At 44.4% G+C, this 17,096-nt stretch overlaps 1 protein-coding gene across 1 annotated transcript; it reads right to left on the minus strand.

Annotated features, from left to right (window-relative positions):
* Nucleotides 1-740: 740 nt before the first annotated feature.
* On the minus strand, nucleotides 741-10,627 carry LOC144097759 (cytochrome b5 reductase 4-like). The gene is made up of 4 exons (XM_077630397.1): nucleotides 10,522-10,627; nucleotides 8,478-8,625; nucleotides 6,091-6,177; nucleotides 741-2,593 (listed from the first exon to the last, which is right to left on the minus strand). Exons 1-4 carry the CDS (start codon nucleotides 10,625-10,627, stop codon nucleotides 2,362-2,364), a joined length of 573 nt encoding a protein of 190 aa, XP_077486523.1. The 3' UTR covers nucleotides 741-2,361.
* Nucleotides 10,628-17,096: the final 6,469 nt, after the last annotated feature.

The raw sequence follows: 17,096 nt of genomic DNA on the forward strand, positions 1-17,096 counted from the left end.
TAAATGTGAAAGCAGCGCGTTGCTCTTACTCAGGACTGCTCACTGAATATTCGCACAGGCAGCAAATATTTGTAAAAATATTCAATTCGTACTCGCGGTTCTCTCACTATATGATTAATCTTTTGATTTTAGCCACCTGTTGCTGCGTTCCGCGTTGTAGTCGGAGTAACATGGCACCTGTCAGGTGGCGTGTTATGCCACCTGCCATGGCGAGAGCGGAGGAATGGACAACTGGAAGGTGGCTGCCACGGGAAGATACCGGAGGGTGGCAAGCAGCGTAACACACCACCTACCAGTTGTTAAGAGCTGTGCTCAAATTTCGCATTACCGGCTATCATAATCGTCTGTAAATGTTTTAGCTAAACTGTTCGTATTTTGTTCAGTTTGAAAAAGTATTATTCACACACCTCTACATGTTATACACATCCCCTTTTTTCTGGTCTTCTGTCATTCGTGGTGGCCCAAGAGTGGTATAGGCGGTGGCAGATGACATCAATGACACGCACGAAAAGAACTTCAAACAGTACAAATTTTGCCCCCCCCCCCCCCCTTTCCATCCTGCTAGGAATTGCACGCTTCAAAATCTCGATGGGCCCACAAGTGTTATTCTATGGAAGGTGGAAAATTTGGCTAATCATGTGCCAACATTTGGCAGCTATAGGGCACCTGAGCAATGTAAACAAGTGTCAAGCTTTGTCACCACTGAAACAGAACATTGGCTGTGCAGTAAGACACGTGGAAACAAAACAAACCAACAGACTCTCAAATATATTTTTGAAAGTGGTTCAACAGTGCGCATCAGACATTGTGAAGACCATAATCAGCAGCCTGGCTCAGTAAGTAGAAAATAAATTTGTTAGGAGCTATTAAGTATTGCAGCATATATTTTTTCTTGCATTACAACCTTATGACATGGAGCAAAAACTGGACTAGGAATTCTGTCTGGGACAAGCAGTGGCATTGACATGTGATGCCAAGAGTAAGGAATGCAAAAGGACATAAAAGCATCTGCTCAAACTGGCAAAATTTTCAAAACAATTTACATTACTAAACTGAGTTCATCTGATATAGAGCTGATACTTTCACATGAGGCATGAATCAGTCAATTTTGTTACCTTTAATAACAGACTCAGCTCAAATTACTGAATTTTCTAGAATCAGTTTCAAATGCTGCAGTGCAAGGCATGTGACGTTGTGCAACAATTTGATTCATTTCATTATGAATGCATGGCACCAAAGCTTGCATGAATGCATGAAAGGTGCAAAATGCACAGGAATTGCACACCCAAACAGATTTGCAGGGAAGGAATGCATATTTTTTTTGTTTATAAAATCCGACACTCAAGTGAATGCTATAAAAATACTGTTTAGCTAACCAGCAAATGCCCAACAACTTCGCCTTCACGCTAAGGTGTGATATGTACACCAATATGTACAATACTACACGTACAACTGAGTTACAAACAGATAACAACACAACTCCCTTTCGTGGTAATCATTTACAATGGAGTTTTTACAATGCCAATGCACTTCCCTAATGCCCACAAATATCCTTTTGGTCATTCTGCATAAGCCTGGAAATCATATTCCTGCTGGAACAGACTCAATAAAACAAATGCATCTCACTGAAGCGTGCTGACCTTTAGTTGCATATTCCACCTAAAGCTCACTTTTTGTGTCCACGCAGAAGATTGCACTAACCAAAAAGCAAGACTTTCCAATTCTGAGTACACTCTCTCCACTGAATATGAAAGCTATATTTACCATCACTTGCAAACACTGCGCGACACTGAAGCACTCTAACATGAAGCCATCTTGTCAGATCATGAGACAGATCGACTCGTGATTACTGATAACAGCGGTCAGATAAAATACTTGATTTGACAAGAATGGCTCGAATTTTAATTTGTGAGCTGCCACTCCTGCACTAAACCCAGTGAAATTAGCACCACAAAAAAAATAAAGAAATTGAGACTAAGAAATTTCATTACCTGCACACCTGCTGCATTCATGGTCTCGCCACTTGCCCCATCAATTAACAGAATGCCATAAAATATTCAAAATTTCAACTAGGTATGAGGCACAGAGGTAATAAATCCAGCTAGCAGATAAAGCATTTTTTTGTAGTACACAAGCAGGCAATCATAAGGCTCAGAATCTCCCTTCATGGCTACATGTGTTATTGGACGACACCTGCCTTTTGAAGCTCTTGCAGCGACAGCTTTCATGGCGCAACGTCGCGACCCGTTTAAAGAGGTGAGAATTTCATGCCCAGCATTGGCACATGAACAAGCACATGCAAGCAGGTTGGCCCAGTTCCCTTCTTCCCTAATCGTTTTCGCTGGCGGTTCCCGTCGACAGTCAACCAAGGAAGGCATGCACGGCACTAGCAGGGCACTGCAGGTCTTCCAGGCACTTGAGCGCGGCCTTGGTGAACGGCAGCGGACCACATGCACACACTAGCAAGGACTTTTCTTCTTCACACTGCTGGAAGTCTTCGGGCAGCAGGGGCTCGACCAGTTCGCTGCGCACTCGACCTCGAGCACCTTCCCAGGAGTCATCGGGCTCAGACAGGATGTGTTCCACGTGTAGCCTGCAAGCAGGAGCGTAGAGTGCTGACGTCAAACACTTCCCCCACAGCTTAACACGGCTCAGGACTAGAGCCTACGAAATTAGAGTGTCCGCACCAAAAGGACGCTCCCTCGCAGTTTAACAATGTTGAGGAACAAAGTCTTATAAAATTCATTTAAACAGCCTGAAGTTCGGTTTAAAGGGGGACACTGGAATAAGTCTGGATTAAGATTCCAGTGTGTCCACAAAATGCACATGCCGACACGTGGACACCTTCAATCAGCTGTAAATGCACATAACAAAAGCCATGCCTGAGGCGAACTAAGGTCACATGTACTGTGCCCATTTGAGTACAATAAATGGCTCGAAGACATGCTTATATTGTAAAAACAACCATAATTGGCAGCTTAAGTTAGAAATACCAAGGCTTTTTCTGCATGCGACGGGAGAAGCACCTGCTGTGGACCATTTAACGAGGCAGAATTAAGGCAAAAGGCAGATCTTATAAAGATGTCGACTCCAATGTGCAAAAAGAAACCCTTTGTATAAACGGTGAATTAGAATCTGCTCCTAATACTATTGTAAAGAAAGGAACATGATGCAACAGCATTATATGTCATGCCCAATTCATGGAATCGTTCAAATCTGATAGAAAAGCTCTTGCAAAGAGTGGCATTTTATGTGACTTGGCCATATCTAAGACAAACCCCACACACAGTGCTCCAGTTTCATGACTTTTGCACATTTGCCTTTCTTGCCGCACTATTTTCAGGCTCCTGGGCCTGCAGTGCAATTGTCTTCTTTGCTGTTGTCTACAATGAACACAAATGTGCCGTGCACTCACAAAATTAGTATGGAAAATAGTATGCTTTGCATTATAGTGGTGCCGAGCATGTGTGTGTGTAGATTGTATTTCTGCTTTGGGAAGCATACGATGAGTGCTTTGTGATCTGAGAAATGCTTTGGCATGAAATTGAGAATCTTGTTGCGCAGTGTACCTGTGGGTTGCGTCCTGAGAGCATTAGTTCTCAGCTTGACCTATCACACATTCGCTGCTCTAGCCTCCCGCATATGTGTAGCATTCAGAGCAAGTTGCCCTGCCTCGGCTGCGTCCGCAGCCCTTTCGCAATGCAAGTGATGTGCCATGCAGCTGCTGGCAGCTTTATCACAACCACGGCTGTTGCTACTGCAGTCACTGCAGTTTTCACAGTGTCTTCATGTGAGGTGTTTCAAGATATCTGGCAGTGCCCTTTTTCGGTCCCCTGAACCCCACCTGATAAGGACAAAGTCAGTACGAAGAACGAGCTACGTGCAATGTGATAGCAGATGCTTGATGGCCACAACTACTGCTATGCAAAGGGTGGGTACCATGTCTTTAACAGTTCCCACTCTAAAAATCGCACATCATCATCACTGAACACAAAGTTGCACTACCGGTGATGTCAGCCAGAGGTGCCATGGAAGATGGGGGGGGTCAAAGAAGAAATTTTGGAGCGGATGCCTAAGTACTTGCACAAATAATTCATTCCATGGACTAATAATCACTAGGTTCATTGTATGTGAAAATCTTTAGTGTCAAAGAGTACACGGTGTATGTTTTACCACTAGTACTTTTGTTTGCTATGAATATTTTTGCAATTTCCTTATTGTGCCTATTGTTAGTGCACCGATTTACAAAAAAAATATCTGGCACTTTACAGGATCACTTTAATATGCTCAACAGTACTTTTAGCTTTATTTCACTGACATGCTGTTTGGAAAATAACTCTTTCTTCTTGGAAATGCTCTCTAATGCACTGGTACTATATATACTGGCTCTGCACTGCATCAAGTGAATAGCCACTTAGAAAAATTATAATGCATAAAAACTACAGGTTTGCAAATGTGTATCAAATTTTTCGCTGCAAAGCAAAAACTAATAATAAAAACTTGCTACGAATAGAATCATTCAAAGTATTTCGAATTTTAGTACAGGTAGTTCAAGCTAAAGGTAAATGCTTTTCCTTAAAACACAGCTATTCAAAAAGAGATATAGCAAAACAAATTTTATTTTCACGCAGTATCAGCATAATTTACTATCCTTGTAAGGCCTACCAGACATTAATTAAGGGAGAGGGAGTCATGTCGTAAACTTTACCATGAAGACTATATATACCCTGTTTAGAATTCTGTGCAAAAAATCGCATTCAGAGAAAAAAGGAAATCACAGTTTTACTTACAGCTCACATAACAAAGGAGGCACTGAATGCTGTCATGAAGCAATGTATGGTGACCGTGTAGTTACTTCCTTACTGGAGGAGTGACATGAGCAGTCATTTGTCAGAAGGGACAAGCCGCAAGGAACTGCTGGCAAAATGCAACAAGACGGCTTGCAAAACGGGCACAGCAGCAACCTTTAGGAGGGCAGGAGACCCTCGAGATGCTTTTAGACAAAGCACCAGCTGTGAAATAGGCCACCCCTAACATACCGTTCATGACAACATGTCGCCTTCTTAGCCCTCGTGTATTAGGTAATTTCGTTGGACTGCAAGTCCCAAAACGCACCAAAACGCTGTCACAAACCAAAGGCGTAAAGACGAAGCCATGCCGTTACACAGGTTGTTTTATCCAACACTGTTACAATTTTAAAAAACAAGTTTTTTAAGTTGTAAAAGCGCTCTCTTTCGGACAGCATTGTCAGCTGCAGTGTGCATCAGAGTACAGCAAAGATGTGTTAACTAGCAGGCTGGTTAACCAACATTAAGTAGTCCAAGTTTTTAACTCTAAAAGTTGGCTCCTCATTTATTGAGAGGTTTGTTGCCCACCATAAAGAACACCCATTTCAGTTCTTAGATTTTCAAAATACCATACTTGTCACCGATATAGCGCAAGGAATTTTGGGGCCACAGACAGGTGAAAGCAAATCCATGTGCCCAGAGAGAGAGTGCTAACCATGCATACTACTAGCACCAGTCGCACAGTGGTCTCCATCCACTCGCTGCGCCCACCCGAGCGCTACAAAACTAGCAAGTGACACCCGCGCTGTTGGTGTTTATACTTGTTGAAGTCGTTCCACAAACACGCTAACAATACATGCTCCTAGGAGAATGTTCTGTCTTACAAACTGACTTTGCCATACTTTCGCTAGTCATGCTCACTAATGTATGGCAGTGTGCACTCATCACAAACCAGGAGAAGACAAATAAGTTATAAGAACAAGAAAAAACTTTCAAATTTTAAAGGCACTAGAGCAAGAGGCAGAACATAGGCTTGAAAAGGAAAAAAGTGTTCAAAACAAGAATGATGGCCAGCAAACTTGGTAGCAGAATGGTTTGTGTGCTGGTACAAGTAAGTGGATTCTATAAAGTTTGTGAATGAGGCCAATGCCCGAACATAAAAAAAATGAAAAATAGGCTCAAAGTTCGGCATTGCGATGCAAACCATGGCAGGAGACCCAACCCAACATGTTTCTCAGTGTTGGCAGTGCTTGGATAAAATCCTGGTTCATTCGATTCACTAATGAATGCAAAGCCAACTCACCGACTGTGGTCCTCTTGCAGTTGGTCAAGTTCGTCCTTCCAAATGATGTCTCTCACTGTCTTGTTAAATGTCATCAGTTTAACGTTCCTAAAGATAAAACAAGAAAAATGGTTATAATTTATGGATTATACTGCATAGTAATAGCATCTGTGAAACACACCACAAAGTTTTAAAAGCAGAGCTTTTGATATAAAGATAGCTTCTGTGGCATACGGACCTCATAAAACAAGTGAGTCGTGGTAACGAGTACGCTAGTTAACTGTTCAGCTGTTGCAATTAGGAGACTGGCAACAATGAGAGGTTTGCAGCTGGTGATTAGTACTGTATATAGCCATATTTGGTTATAGAATCTTAAAAGGCAACTAAGCTTAGCGCTTTCGTTCAACAACTTTAGCCATCTATAGCACCACTTGAAAACCGTGTGGCTGCGGAACGCACACCGCAACGCCTACCAGTATATGTGTCACCCTGGCACATGTCATTAGACCTTCTCTACTCCAACTGTGCTGCGGTGCCTGCTGGATCTCGCTGCTCCTGCCAAGACAGGGCGAAGAAGGTCATATGGCATGCCCGCTATGGAGTGACATACTGTATGTACTCACACAATGAACACACCGCCTACTTTGGCTCTCAAAAAGTACTAAAAACAAGTTTTGAGATACTTTGCGCCAAGTACTAATAAATGCTTCCCCCAAGTTTTGAAACATTTTTTGAAAAGGAAGTGTGTTCATTATGCAAGTATATATGGTATACACTGACAGGCGTTGGTGTGCACGTTCCACAGCCACGCGGTTTTAGAATGGCAAACGAGCTGGCCAAAATTTGTTGAGCCACAGTGTCGAGAATAAATGGTTTTTCAAAATTAAAAAAAAACTGATATGACTGTTTCTAATGGCCAGCTATAAACCTCTGATTGTAATCAGGCTGTTATCTCTAACCATCATTCACTGCCCTGATGCTGCTCATGAGCAGACACAGCTACGGCATCTGTGAAGCCAAAATTGAAAAAGAAAGTGATTGTGCTTGCTGAGGTCAATGGTAACAGAGCCACATCTTGTGCTTTAAGTGTGCTGGAGACGTGTGCACCGGAAAAAGAAAAAAGACAAGATCTTTGGCGTTAACTCATCCCAAAACAGATTTACTGGGCCTAGTATACGCACGAAAACTTAGCCTCGTCTCACATCATGAACCATGGACGTCTGGGCAGTTTCCAGACGTTGAAGATGTCCTGGTCAAATTTCTGATCAAATGCCCACCAAAGTGATTAAAGCTGGAGCTGTTGAGCTGGCTCATCAGAACGGCCTTCCTCAGAGCCAATTCAGCAGGAACTAGATAACAAAATTTATGAAATGAAAAGGCTTCTCACTTTATTGGTCAACTGGCACATGCAAGAAGCTTCCAGAACCTTTTGAAGAACAACTTGTAGCATTCCAGAGCTACAATATATATCGGCAGCACAGGTATATGACTGCAAACTACTTATGCAGATCAGACTCCGATTCAATCTGACATTCCCACCAACACCATGACAAAAGCAAAGGGGGCCAAACAAGTGCACACGTTATCAAGAAACGAGAAGATGAGAAAGATGCTGATGTTGTGTAGCACAGTAGGCGGTCACAAGTTTCCTCCATTTCTATACTTCAGTAAAAGGCACTTCCGAAGGCGGTAAGCCTTCCATGAATTGCAATCATATGAGACAACAAGAAGGGTTAGATTGACAGACAGATCGATTTTGCACACAGCATGTGACAAAAGAGGCATGATGCTGGCCTAAGACTGCACAATGCTTGAGCTCAACAAGTTTAGGAACCATCTTCATCAGCGTGTTTAAGACAACCTACTATGAGCAGTACCGACTTGGTCATGATGCCCGGCAGCATGACATCCATGACACAGCCGCTGAATGTCCGCATGAATGAGCTCATGAAAGATCACGTTCACAAAGATGCTCCACAGTGAGAGGCTCATTAATGGCCTGCATATATATCACACCGAGCAATAGGCTTAAGCCTGCATCACTGGATGAACTGTCAGCATAGTAGCTAGAGGCGTGAGGCACCATCTCATCTGCCAAGGTTGTGTGCGTGGTCAAGAAATCAGGAAATGCGGCAGTTCCAATGCAATGGACGGCACGGAGGACGACATAACTACGTTGCATAAAAGGTGATAAAGAGCGGTTCAAGAGGGACTAGGGCTAACACAGAAATGGAGACACGTCACTATCAACTTTGCAAGCATTTGTTCCCGTTTTTTTTTTTGCAAGCATGAAAATTGTGGGCGCATTATTGAATCGGTGCTGCATTAGAATTCGGTAATTACGGCACTATTGTTGTACTGGTGCTCTGTCACCGACTCAGTAGAGCACAGCTGAGAAGCATACTCACATCTGGTTAGAGACAAACAGCGCCCGATGTAGCAGTCGCACCATCGGTGTGAACCCCGTCCCGGCAGCGAGGAGCACCAGGTTCCGACACCTCTGCAGGGTTGCCAGTTCAAAGTCCCCTTCCGTGTCCTTGATGTCCAACTTGTCACCTGTGCCAGAAGGAGAACAGAAGACATGGGGCTACCTACTGTGAACCATATCGCCTACATTGTGCTTCCACAATTGTGTAAGATAAATCAATAACGTGAACAATGAAACACATGCTGGTGAATTATGGACAGAAAAATCACAACAGGCGCAATGCAAGAAACAGAAATGGAGCAGCATAGATTAGAGAACGAACTGAAGTTAATGATATCATAGCTGAAATGAAAAGGAAGTAACGTATATAGGTGGGTCATGCAATAAGGTCGAGAACCAAAGGTCTGTTAGGGGAATGAAATGGACGCTAAGGGAAGGAAAGTATCGCCAAGGGGGGCAGAAACGGGTGGCGAGAGAATTTCATTTGCTGGGATAGGGTGGCAATGCTGCCGCAGGACAAGGCTAATTGGAGATCAATATCTGGATGGTCTCTCTACAGCAGTGGATGCAGTCTGGCCGGTGAAGTTGATGACATCATTCCAGACAGCAACTCACAAGAATTTGGTCTGAAGCTATGAGTGTCTGATGTGTTATTTACTGAAATGCATTCAAACACCCAATATGATGTCCCAGCAAGAATAAGTTCTGGCACATCTTGTGCCAGAACTCCCCAACTTGTGGGACATGAAATGGGGCACATCATTCTGGCAAGTCACTCTGCAGCTTTGTAGATCACAAGCCCAATATCCAACCATAAGACATCTTTAAAAAATTCTTCACAAGGAAATGAATTTGCTGCATGTTAACAGTCAAGAAGCCTTCCAAGAGGAATGTTTCACAATGCAGCAAGTACTCTCCGCATCACTTAGCAAGTTTTAATGATACCTATGAGGAATGGGAAACCTAAGGTACCTATTCCTTACATGGCATTTTAGACACATTGAATATGCCAGCACTTACACAAAGTAGTTTTTCTTATACGTAGTTCTCTAATCTTCACTGATTGCTGGTTTGGCAAAGATGTGTTGCATTGAGGACGAGGTGAGTATCAGCAAGCAAGTGCTTTTCCCATAGCTCACTGCATCTCTATTTTGTAGCGATAGCTTCACTACGCCACCTCTTCGACCCTGCAGCGTGGCACTACTTGAGCTATGTGGCACCACTTGAGCTACGTGGAGGTGCCGCTGGTCATGTGGGTTGATCACGTGGTGCGGCCGTTGGTCAGGTGACGTGGTTGTTCACGTGGGTTGGTCACGTGGTGAGGAGCAGCTGCTGCTGTCGGCAGCGCGGCATGCAACAGCAGCAACAAACAGCTGTGCGCATTAGCTGTGTCAAGTGCGACGAAGATTGGAAAGCCCAGCGAAACGAAGCGGCGAAACACTGACTGTGCAATTCGACCGAGCTAGTTCCACTCGGCCAGATGTAGCAATCGCGTCACTCCAGGTTTAACAAGAGCTAAACCACAGCCATTTTTTATACCTCTTTTTTACCAGGACAACCATATCTGATGTCTAGAGCCTGTTCTACTTCTTTAGTGATGATGCTGCATTACTGTTAATTTGCCGCTGCACATCTGAAAACCGTCGTGGCGCAGTGGTTATGGCGCTTGGCTGCAAACCCGAAAGACGCGGGTTCGATCCCACCGGCAGCGGTCCAATTTGAATGGAGGCGGAAATTCTAGAGGCCCGAGTACTGTGCGATGTCAGTGCATGTAAAGAACCCCAGGTGGTTGAAATTTCCGGAGACCTTCACTACAGCGTCCCTCATAGCCTGAGTCACTTTGGGACGTTAAATCCCCATAAACCATAAACCAAACGTAAAAATCAAAACACACATCATATATTTAAGCTGTTATCAGGGCCTCTCCACTTCCTCCATCTGGAAATGTGTGTGTGCGCTCAAGTGGAGAGACCAGTGTGTGTACATAACGATTTCAAGTGTTTTCAAAACTGGCGTCAGGGCACCTTCTGGATAGATCTTGATCATCAGGTGAACCGTCTTCCCATCGCTCACATCTTCATCGGCCTTCAATGCAGGAATAACAGGGGTGTAACTTCGAGATATTTTCATTCCTGAATCACGATGAAGGAAAAGGGGATTTGTGAGCCATTATTAGCAAAGACATGTTCACAATATGAAAGAACAAAGGCAAAGTCATAGAATTCAGAAATGAGAGGAAAATTAAAATCAGAAACGGTCCCCTGCATGATGTAAAAGGGGCTGCACTGCACTGAGTATGGGACGCTTGAATAAGTGATGCAAGCATAAGTGAAGTGTCATGTGAATTGCTTTCAGTGTAAAGTTACAAGTTAAAATTAACCTCAACAACCGCACCTGCCCTCGAGGCACATGTTCAGACTCAACTCTGTGTAGTATCATATTTTATGGCATTTTGCTGCATAAAAATCCAATTCATTACTCAAATTTACTGTGGAGTCTGAAAGTGCACGTGGTTGCTATCTGTGCTTTCAGCAGTTAAGCAATATTTCTGCAATGTTTTATTGGAATTGAGACAACATGCCAGCAGCAGTTGGCACCATGTCTGCATGGTGCATCAAGTGTGTCAGATCACAACTTTCTAAGCCTTTGTGCACATGACTGGTAGTCAGTTCAATATAATGGCCTTCCTGCAGAGTCAGCCCTTCCATATAACGTAGCATTATTAAACCTCCGACATCAGAAAAACTCAAGTCAAGGCAGGAAGCTGGCATGAATTCAAGGAGACTCTGACCTTTGACATCATGCTCAAGGGTCACATGATGTCCAATAGGCACCCACATGAATGAGCCAGGTGGCAGCGCAAAGGTGAACAGGGTGATGTCGTGGGTGATGCTATCTTTGTTCAGCAGGGTACAGCTTCGAGAAAAACTTTCTGGAGAAAGAAAAGAGAAAAAGAATTGCCACATAGGTCAGACTAGAGAATTTTCGTGAAGATACCTGTTATGCACCTATGTGCTTAGCTTGCAAGTTTGCACACTATGCACACAACTGATACAAAGGTCACCCTCAAGGTAATCCTCCCACTGGCTACAGCTGGCACGATGCTCCTCCAACCTTGCCTGAGCTTCCTTCAATCGGCTGCAGCTTGCACATTGTTCCTAAGAACTAACCCGAGCTCACACGAGTTACTTCAAAGCATTGCAAAAGATTCTTGCTTGGGACTATGGGAAGTAGTGCTTTCGCACTAAAAAAAAAAGGCCGCCACCGCCTGGAAGGCGTTCAAGTAACGAGCATTAGCTTTATTGTCCATGCTTAAAACGAAAGCCTTTCTGCATCCAGCGGGGACAGTGAAGAAAACCCTGAGCGGTTTGGAAAAGTAACATAACTTTTTCATTTGGCGGAGCGATCGCCGCCTAGCGCCATCTATCAGAGAATTTACGATGCATGTCTACCCATTGTCGTGTTACACCCCTCAAGATACGTCCCAAACGGAATTTGCTTCATTTGGGAGGTCAAAGTGGGCTTAGAATTCGGCTTGCAGTGCGATATGTTAACGCTTCAATTAGTAATTGCATGTATACGATGTTTACCTATTATTTAATTGCGGTTTTATTTCTGTATAACAACCCATAGGGTTTTATTTGCCTACCAAATTTAGTACACAACTGTCCCCATCCCCAGATGGATGCCCCTTGGTTGTCAGAGTAGATATATAGCAGAATGCATGTATACATACACCGCGGTCCCGGATAGTTTTCCTACCTGTTATAGGATATTTTTGGGGTGAAGGGGGAAAGGAATGGGATTGCACAACCAGTTTAATAGCCGCCATCTTGAATTCGAGAAACCGCAACTATGCCACCATTTTGTCCCCCGACGTCGTACTCAGATAGAGCCACCTCTATCCACCATATTGGATGCGGTGTTTTCCGCACCAGAGAAGCTGTCAAACTGTGCAAGGAGGTAAATTCCACTGTTACTGGGAGCAATTCCTGCACTGTTAGGCACAGGCAACCATTTGTAGAGTGCGTGAAAGACGTAGTCTACTCTATACCTTTGCCCTGTGGCCGAGCCTACATTGGCCAAACTGGCAGATGTCTCAACGAGAGGCTCATGGAGCACAGCAATAGTGTCATCGGGGCATCCCATCATCTAGGCATACACTGCCGTGATTGCCAACAGTGTAAGGAACGTGGTCCCTTTTTGAAAGAACAACGGTCCTTCATAAGTATGTCAGCAAAAGAGCCAGGGAGATAGCTGAGGCTGGTGAAATTGAAGAAAAAGGAGATTACTGTGCCAGCACCCAATCGGTATTGTTAAGTGATAAGGAGTGTCGTGTCTTAGGAATTTCTAACTAGGGTATTATGTTTTTCGTTCTTGTTTGCGTCCTGCTTTTTAGGTTTTAGCTTTATGCTTGCTTTCTTGTACCTATGATGATGTGTTTCCCTTGCAGTTTGGCACTGCTACCATTCTCACATGACTTTCCTTTTCGTTGCTGCGCATGCCCGCTATACTCTATATGTATTCGCTGTGCGCAGCAATAAACGTTGTTGAAGTCGGCGCTTCGTAGTGTCTCCCCTCGTGTCCGTGTTTGCGCTGTGAAAGTAAGCAGAATATTGGACCATGATGTCATCATCGGCACGTGGCAGGCGGTTATTTCTACAATAGCATTGTAGATGGCACTTCAAGTCTCAAATGCGAGATGTGCTGTTTTCTAGTTTCTGCCAAAGATCGCGCTGTGATCTCAGGGCGGTAGCAAACCCCACGAAATCTCTAAACGTGATGAGTAGTTGCTGCCACAGATGGCACTGTGATCTCAGGGCAGTAGCAGACCCCACGAAATCCTGAAACGTGATGAGTAAGAGCTCTCGCTCTTAAAAGATAGTGCACTGAAGCTTTGTTATAATTGTGCTTTCAACTTTCAGCAAAAGTGGCCATCAGAAATTGGGGGAGCTCACCTATACGCAGAGCTGTCATATTTGCGGGATGCGAGACCTATCTGTGGGATTACTGACTGCTGGTCTTAATTACAAATGAGTCAATGCTCAGCTGTTGCTTTGAGGTGACTCCAAATGGAAACCTTCTAAACGGACGCACTATGTGGGTGGATGGATGGATGGTAGGAGCGTCACCTTTGAAACAGGGTGGTAGCAGGGTGGTGCGTCATCCCGCCAGTAACGAAAGATGAAGTAAAGAAAGCCTTAGAAGCAATGAAAAGGGGAAAAGCAGCTGGGGAAGATCAGGTAACAGCAGATCTGTTGAAGGATGGAGGGGACATCGTGCTTGAAAAACTAGCCACCCTGTATACGCAATGCCTTATGACCTCGACTGTACCAGAAGCTTGGAAGAATGCAAACATTATCTTAATTCATAAGAAGGGAGACGCCAAGGACTTGAAAAATTACAGGCCGATCAGCTTACTATCCGTTGCCTACAAAGTATTTACTAAGGTAATCGCTAATAGAGTCAGGGCAACGTTAGACTTTAATCAACCAAATGATCAGGCAGGCTTTCGTAAAGGATATTCCACAATAGATCATATTCACACTATCAATCAGGTGATAGAGAAATGCACAGAATATAACCAACCTCTATATATAGCTTTCATTGATTACGAGAAAGCATTTGACTCAGTGGAAACCTAAGCAGTCATACAGGCATTGCGTAATCAGGGGGTAGAAGAGCCTTATGTCCAAATACTGAAAGATATATATATAGCAACTGCACAGCTACTATAGTCCTCCATAAAGTCAGCAATAAAATTCCAATAAGGAAGGGCGTCAGGCAAGGAGACACGATCTCGCCAATGCTGTTCACCGCATGTTTACAGGAGGTATTTCGAGGCCTGAATTGGGAACAGTTGGGAATAAGAATAAATGGAGAATACCTAAATAATCTGCGATTTGCTGATGACATTGCCGTGCTGAGTCACTCAGGAGGTGAACTGCAAATCATGATCAATGAGTTAGACAGGCAGAGCAGATCGATGGGTCTAAAATTTAACATGCAGAAAACCAAGGTAATGTTCAACAGCCTAGCAAGGGAACAACAGTTTACAATTGGCAGCGAGAGCCTAGAAATAGTGACGGAATACGTCTACTTAGGGCAGGTAGTGACAGCTGATCCGGATCATGAGAGGGAGATAACTAGAAGGATAAGAATGGGGTGGAGCGCATATGGCAAATTCTCGCAGATCATGAGTGGCAGTTTACCAATTTCCCTCATGAGGAAAGTGTACAACAGCATAATCTTACCGGTACTCACCTACGGGGCAGAAACGTGGAGGCTAACGAAAAGAGTTCAGCTTAAGTTAAGGTCAACGCAGCGAGCCATGGAAAGAAAAATGATAGGTGTAACGTTAAGAGATCGGAAGCGGGCAGAGTGGGTGAGGGAACAAACACGGGTTAATGACATCCTAATCGAAATCAAGAGAAAGAAATGGGCTTGGGCAGGGCATGTAATGCGAAGGCAAGATAACCGCTGGTCCTTAAGGGTAACGGAGTGGATTCCAAGAGAAAGTAAGCGTAGCAGGGGGCGGCAGAAAGTTAGGTGGGCGGATGAGATTAAGAAGTTTGCAGGCAAAGGGTGGATGCAGCTGGCAAAGGATAGGGTTAATTGGAGAGACATGGGAGAGGCCTTTGCCCTGCAGTGGGTGTAGTAAGGCTGATGATGATGATGATGGTAGCAGTTGCCACCATGCTCGGCTATTTTTTCTTTATATTTGTTTAACTTTGTTGTAAATTGTTATTAAGATTTGCCATTTCTTTTAAATACGTTTTCCTACACATTAAACCTTACGTCACTTCTCTGCTTCTGAGCCACCAACCTTCCGATCGCTTTTTACTAACTTCCACCGCAGATTTATTTACATGGCCATTTTTATCTCTAAATCCTAGGGCCTAAGGAAGAGTGACTGTGCCTGTATCAACATCCGGCTGGATGCCATCACATTCGAGTATGAGGTGTTCAATTGTTCCTACAGATCTACCACACAGAGCACATGTGCCATCTTCGTTAAATTTGTTCTTGTAGCTACGCATTCTAAGACACCCTGACATAGCTTCAAAGAGTAGGGCACTGCCTTTTGAGTTACCATAGAACACTTCCTCCTTGATTTGACTTTTGCAGTATCGATAAAGTTCTAAACATTCCGTCTTTTCCATTGAATTAATCCAATTTTTACTTTCCACGTTTTTAACCTGTCGTTTAATGTTTTTCTTTCTCTGTCCTCGTGTCCGACATACTGGTTAGTTTCCTAGCTCTTTTCCGCCATTGTGAGTCAATGCTTTCTGTATAAGTACTTAAATACCTTAGCTTCCCACCTGTTATTGTCCAATTTCCTCAGACATTCTCCATATAGTATCTTACTCAGAGCTTCCCATGATTTGAACGATACCAAGTCCATATCCCCCTGTACTGCCTCGTTGGTGGTTTTGCCGTGGGCACCTAATGCTAATCTTCCAACAGCTCTCTCTGATTTACTTTTTATCTGGACTGAACTTCTACCCTTAAGTACAGAGCCGCATTCCTGAAAGTAAGCCTCAGCACCAAATACCTTTCACCACTTCATATTTGTTGTATCCCCATAATGCCTTATTTGCATAATGTGTCCAGCGCACAGCGTCACTCCGCGTTAGGCATCGAGAAAAGGGCAGCCATCGCCATGTACATCGTGCTAGCTCCCTCTCATGCTCGTGCTGTTGTGCTTGATTAGTGCAATTTCATGCAGAGAAGACTCAAGAGCGGCTGTGGCATATGCGCAGACCAGCTTCGGCATAAGTGCCGTGGTGCCATGCCGCAACAGGGATGCTGAACCAAAACCACATGAAGCAAGTGTTCCAAAGATGCTAGTCGCTCCAGATGAATACTTCCGAGATACCTAACACCAAACATTCAGATAAAATTTTTCAAATTATCGAGTATTCACACAGGCCTAGAAATTACTGCATCTACCAGCTTATAAAGAGGACACTACTTGGCAAGTGCCTTCATTACCTACACAATCTGCAAGTTGTAAGCGCTCATATGACAAAAAGTATACAGCTCAGACCATTTATAACGTATCCGCTTATAATGCGGGACCAGCTAACATGCGGCTTTTTGTGACAACAGCTTCGCCTCCCATAGAGTTCAATGTATTAACGCATCACTTAATACGCGGCAGCGCGAGACCGGAGACCGCGTATAGTGCGGTTTCTGAAAAGCCTGGCAGCCCGCGCACCGGCGCGGGCCCGCAAGTATCGGCGGGCGGGACAAGCCTGCTTCCCAGAATGCACCAGAAGGGGGCAACAGGCAGGGCGGGGGAGCGTTGTCAGTGTGGTTCAAGGCAAGGTGGAAGGCAGGAGAGGATGGGGAACAAAATAGAAGTCGCAAAGCAGGCGCTTTTCCTCTCACTCTCCGATGCGCCTCCGTTGGGCACACTGATTGGACAGAACTTGAAAGCATGCGATGGCACGGCCTGTTTCAGCCTGACTGGGGCATGCTGGAGCAGCGGCGGCGGCGAGCGCACGGCATGATGCAGCAAGCACTGCTCGTACCATGCGCGCGTGTGGCAGTATTGGCAGCATCTTCTAACACCTGAGCCCATGAGCGAGGTATG

Source organism: Amblyomma americanum, chromosome 7 (genome assembly GCF_052857255.1).
Source record: "Amblyomma americanum isolate KBUSLIRL-KWMA chromosome 7, ASM5285725v1, whole genome shotgun sequence".
NCBI classification, from domain to species: domain Eukaryota; kingdom Metazoa; phylum Arthropoda; class Arachnida; order Ixodida; family Ixodidae; genus Amblyomma; species Amblyomma americanum.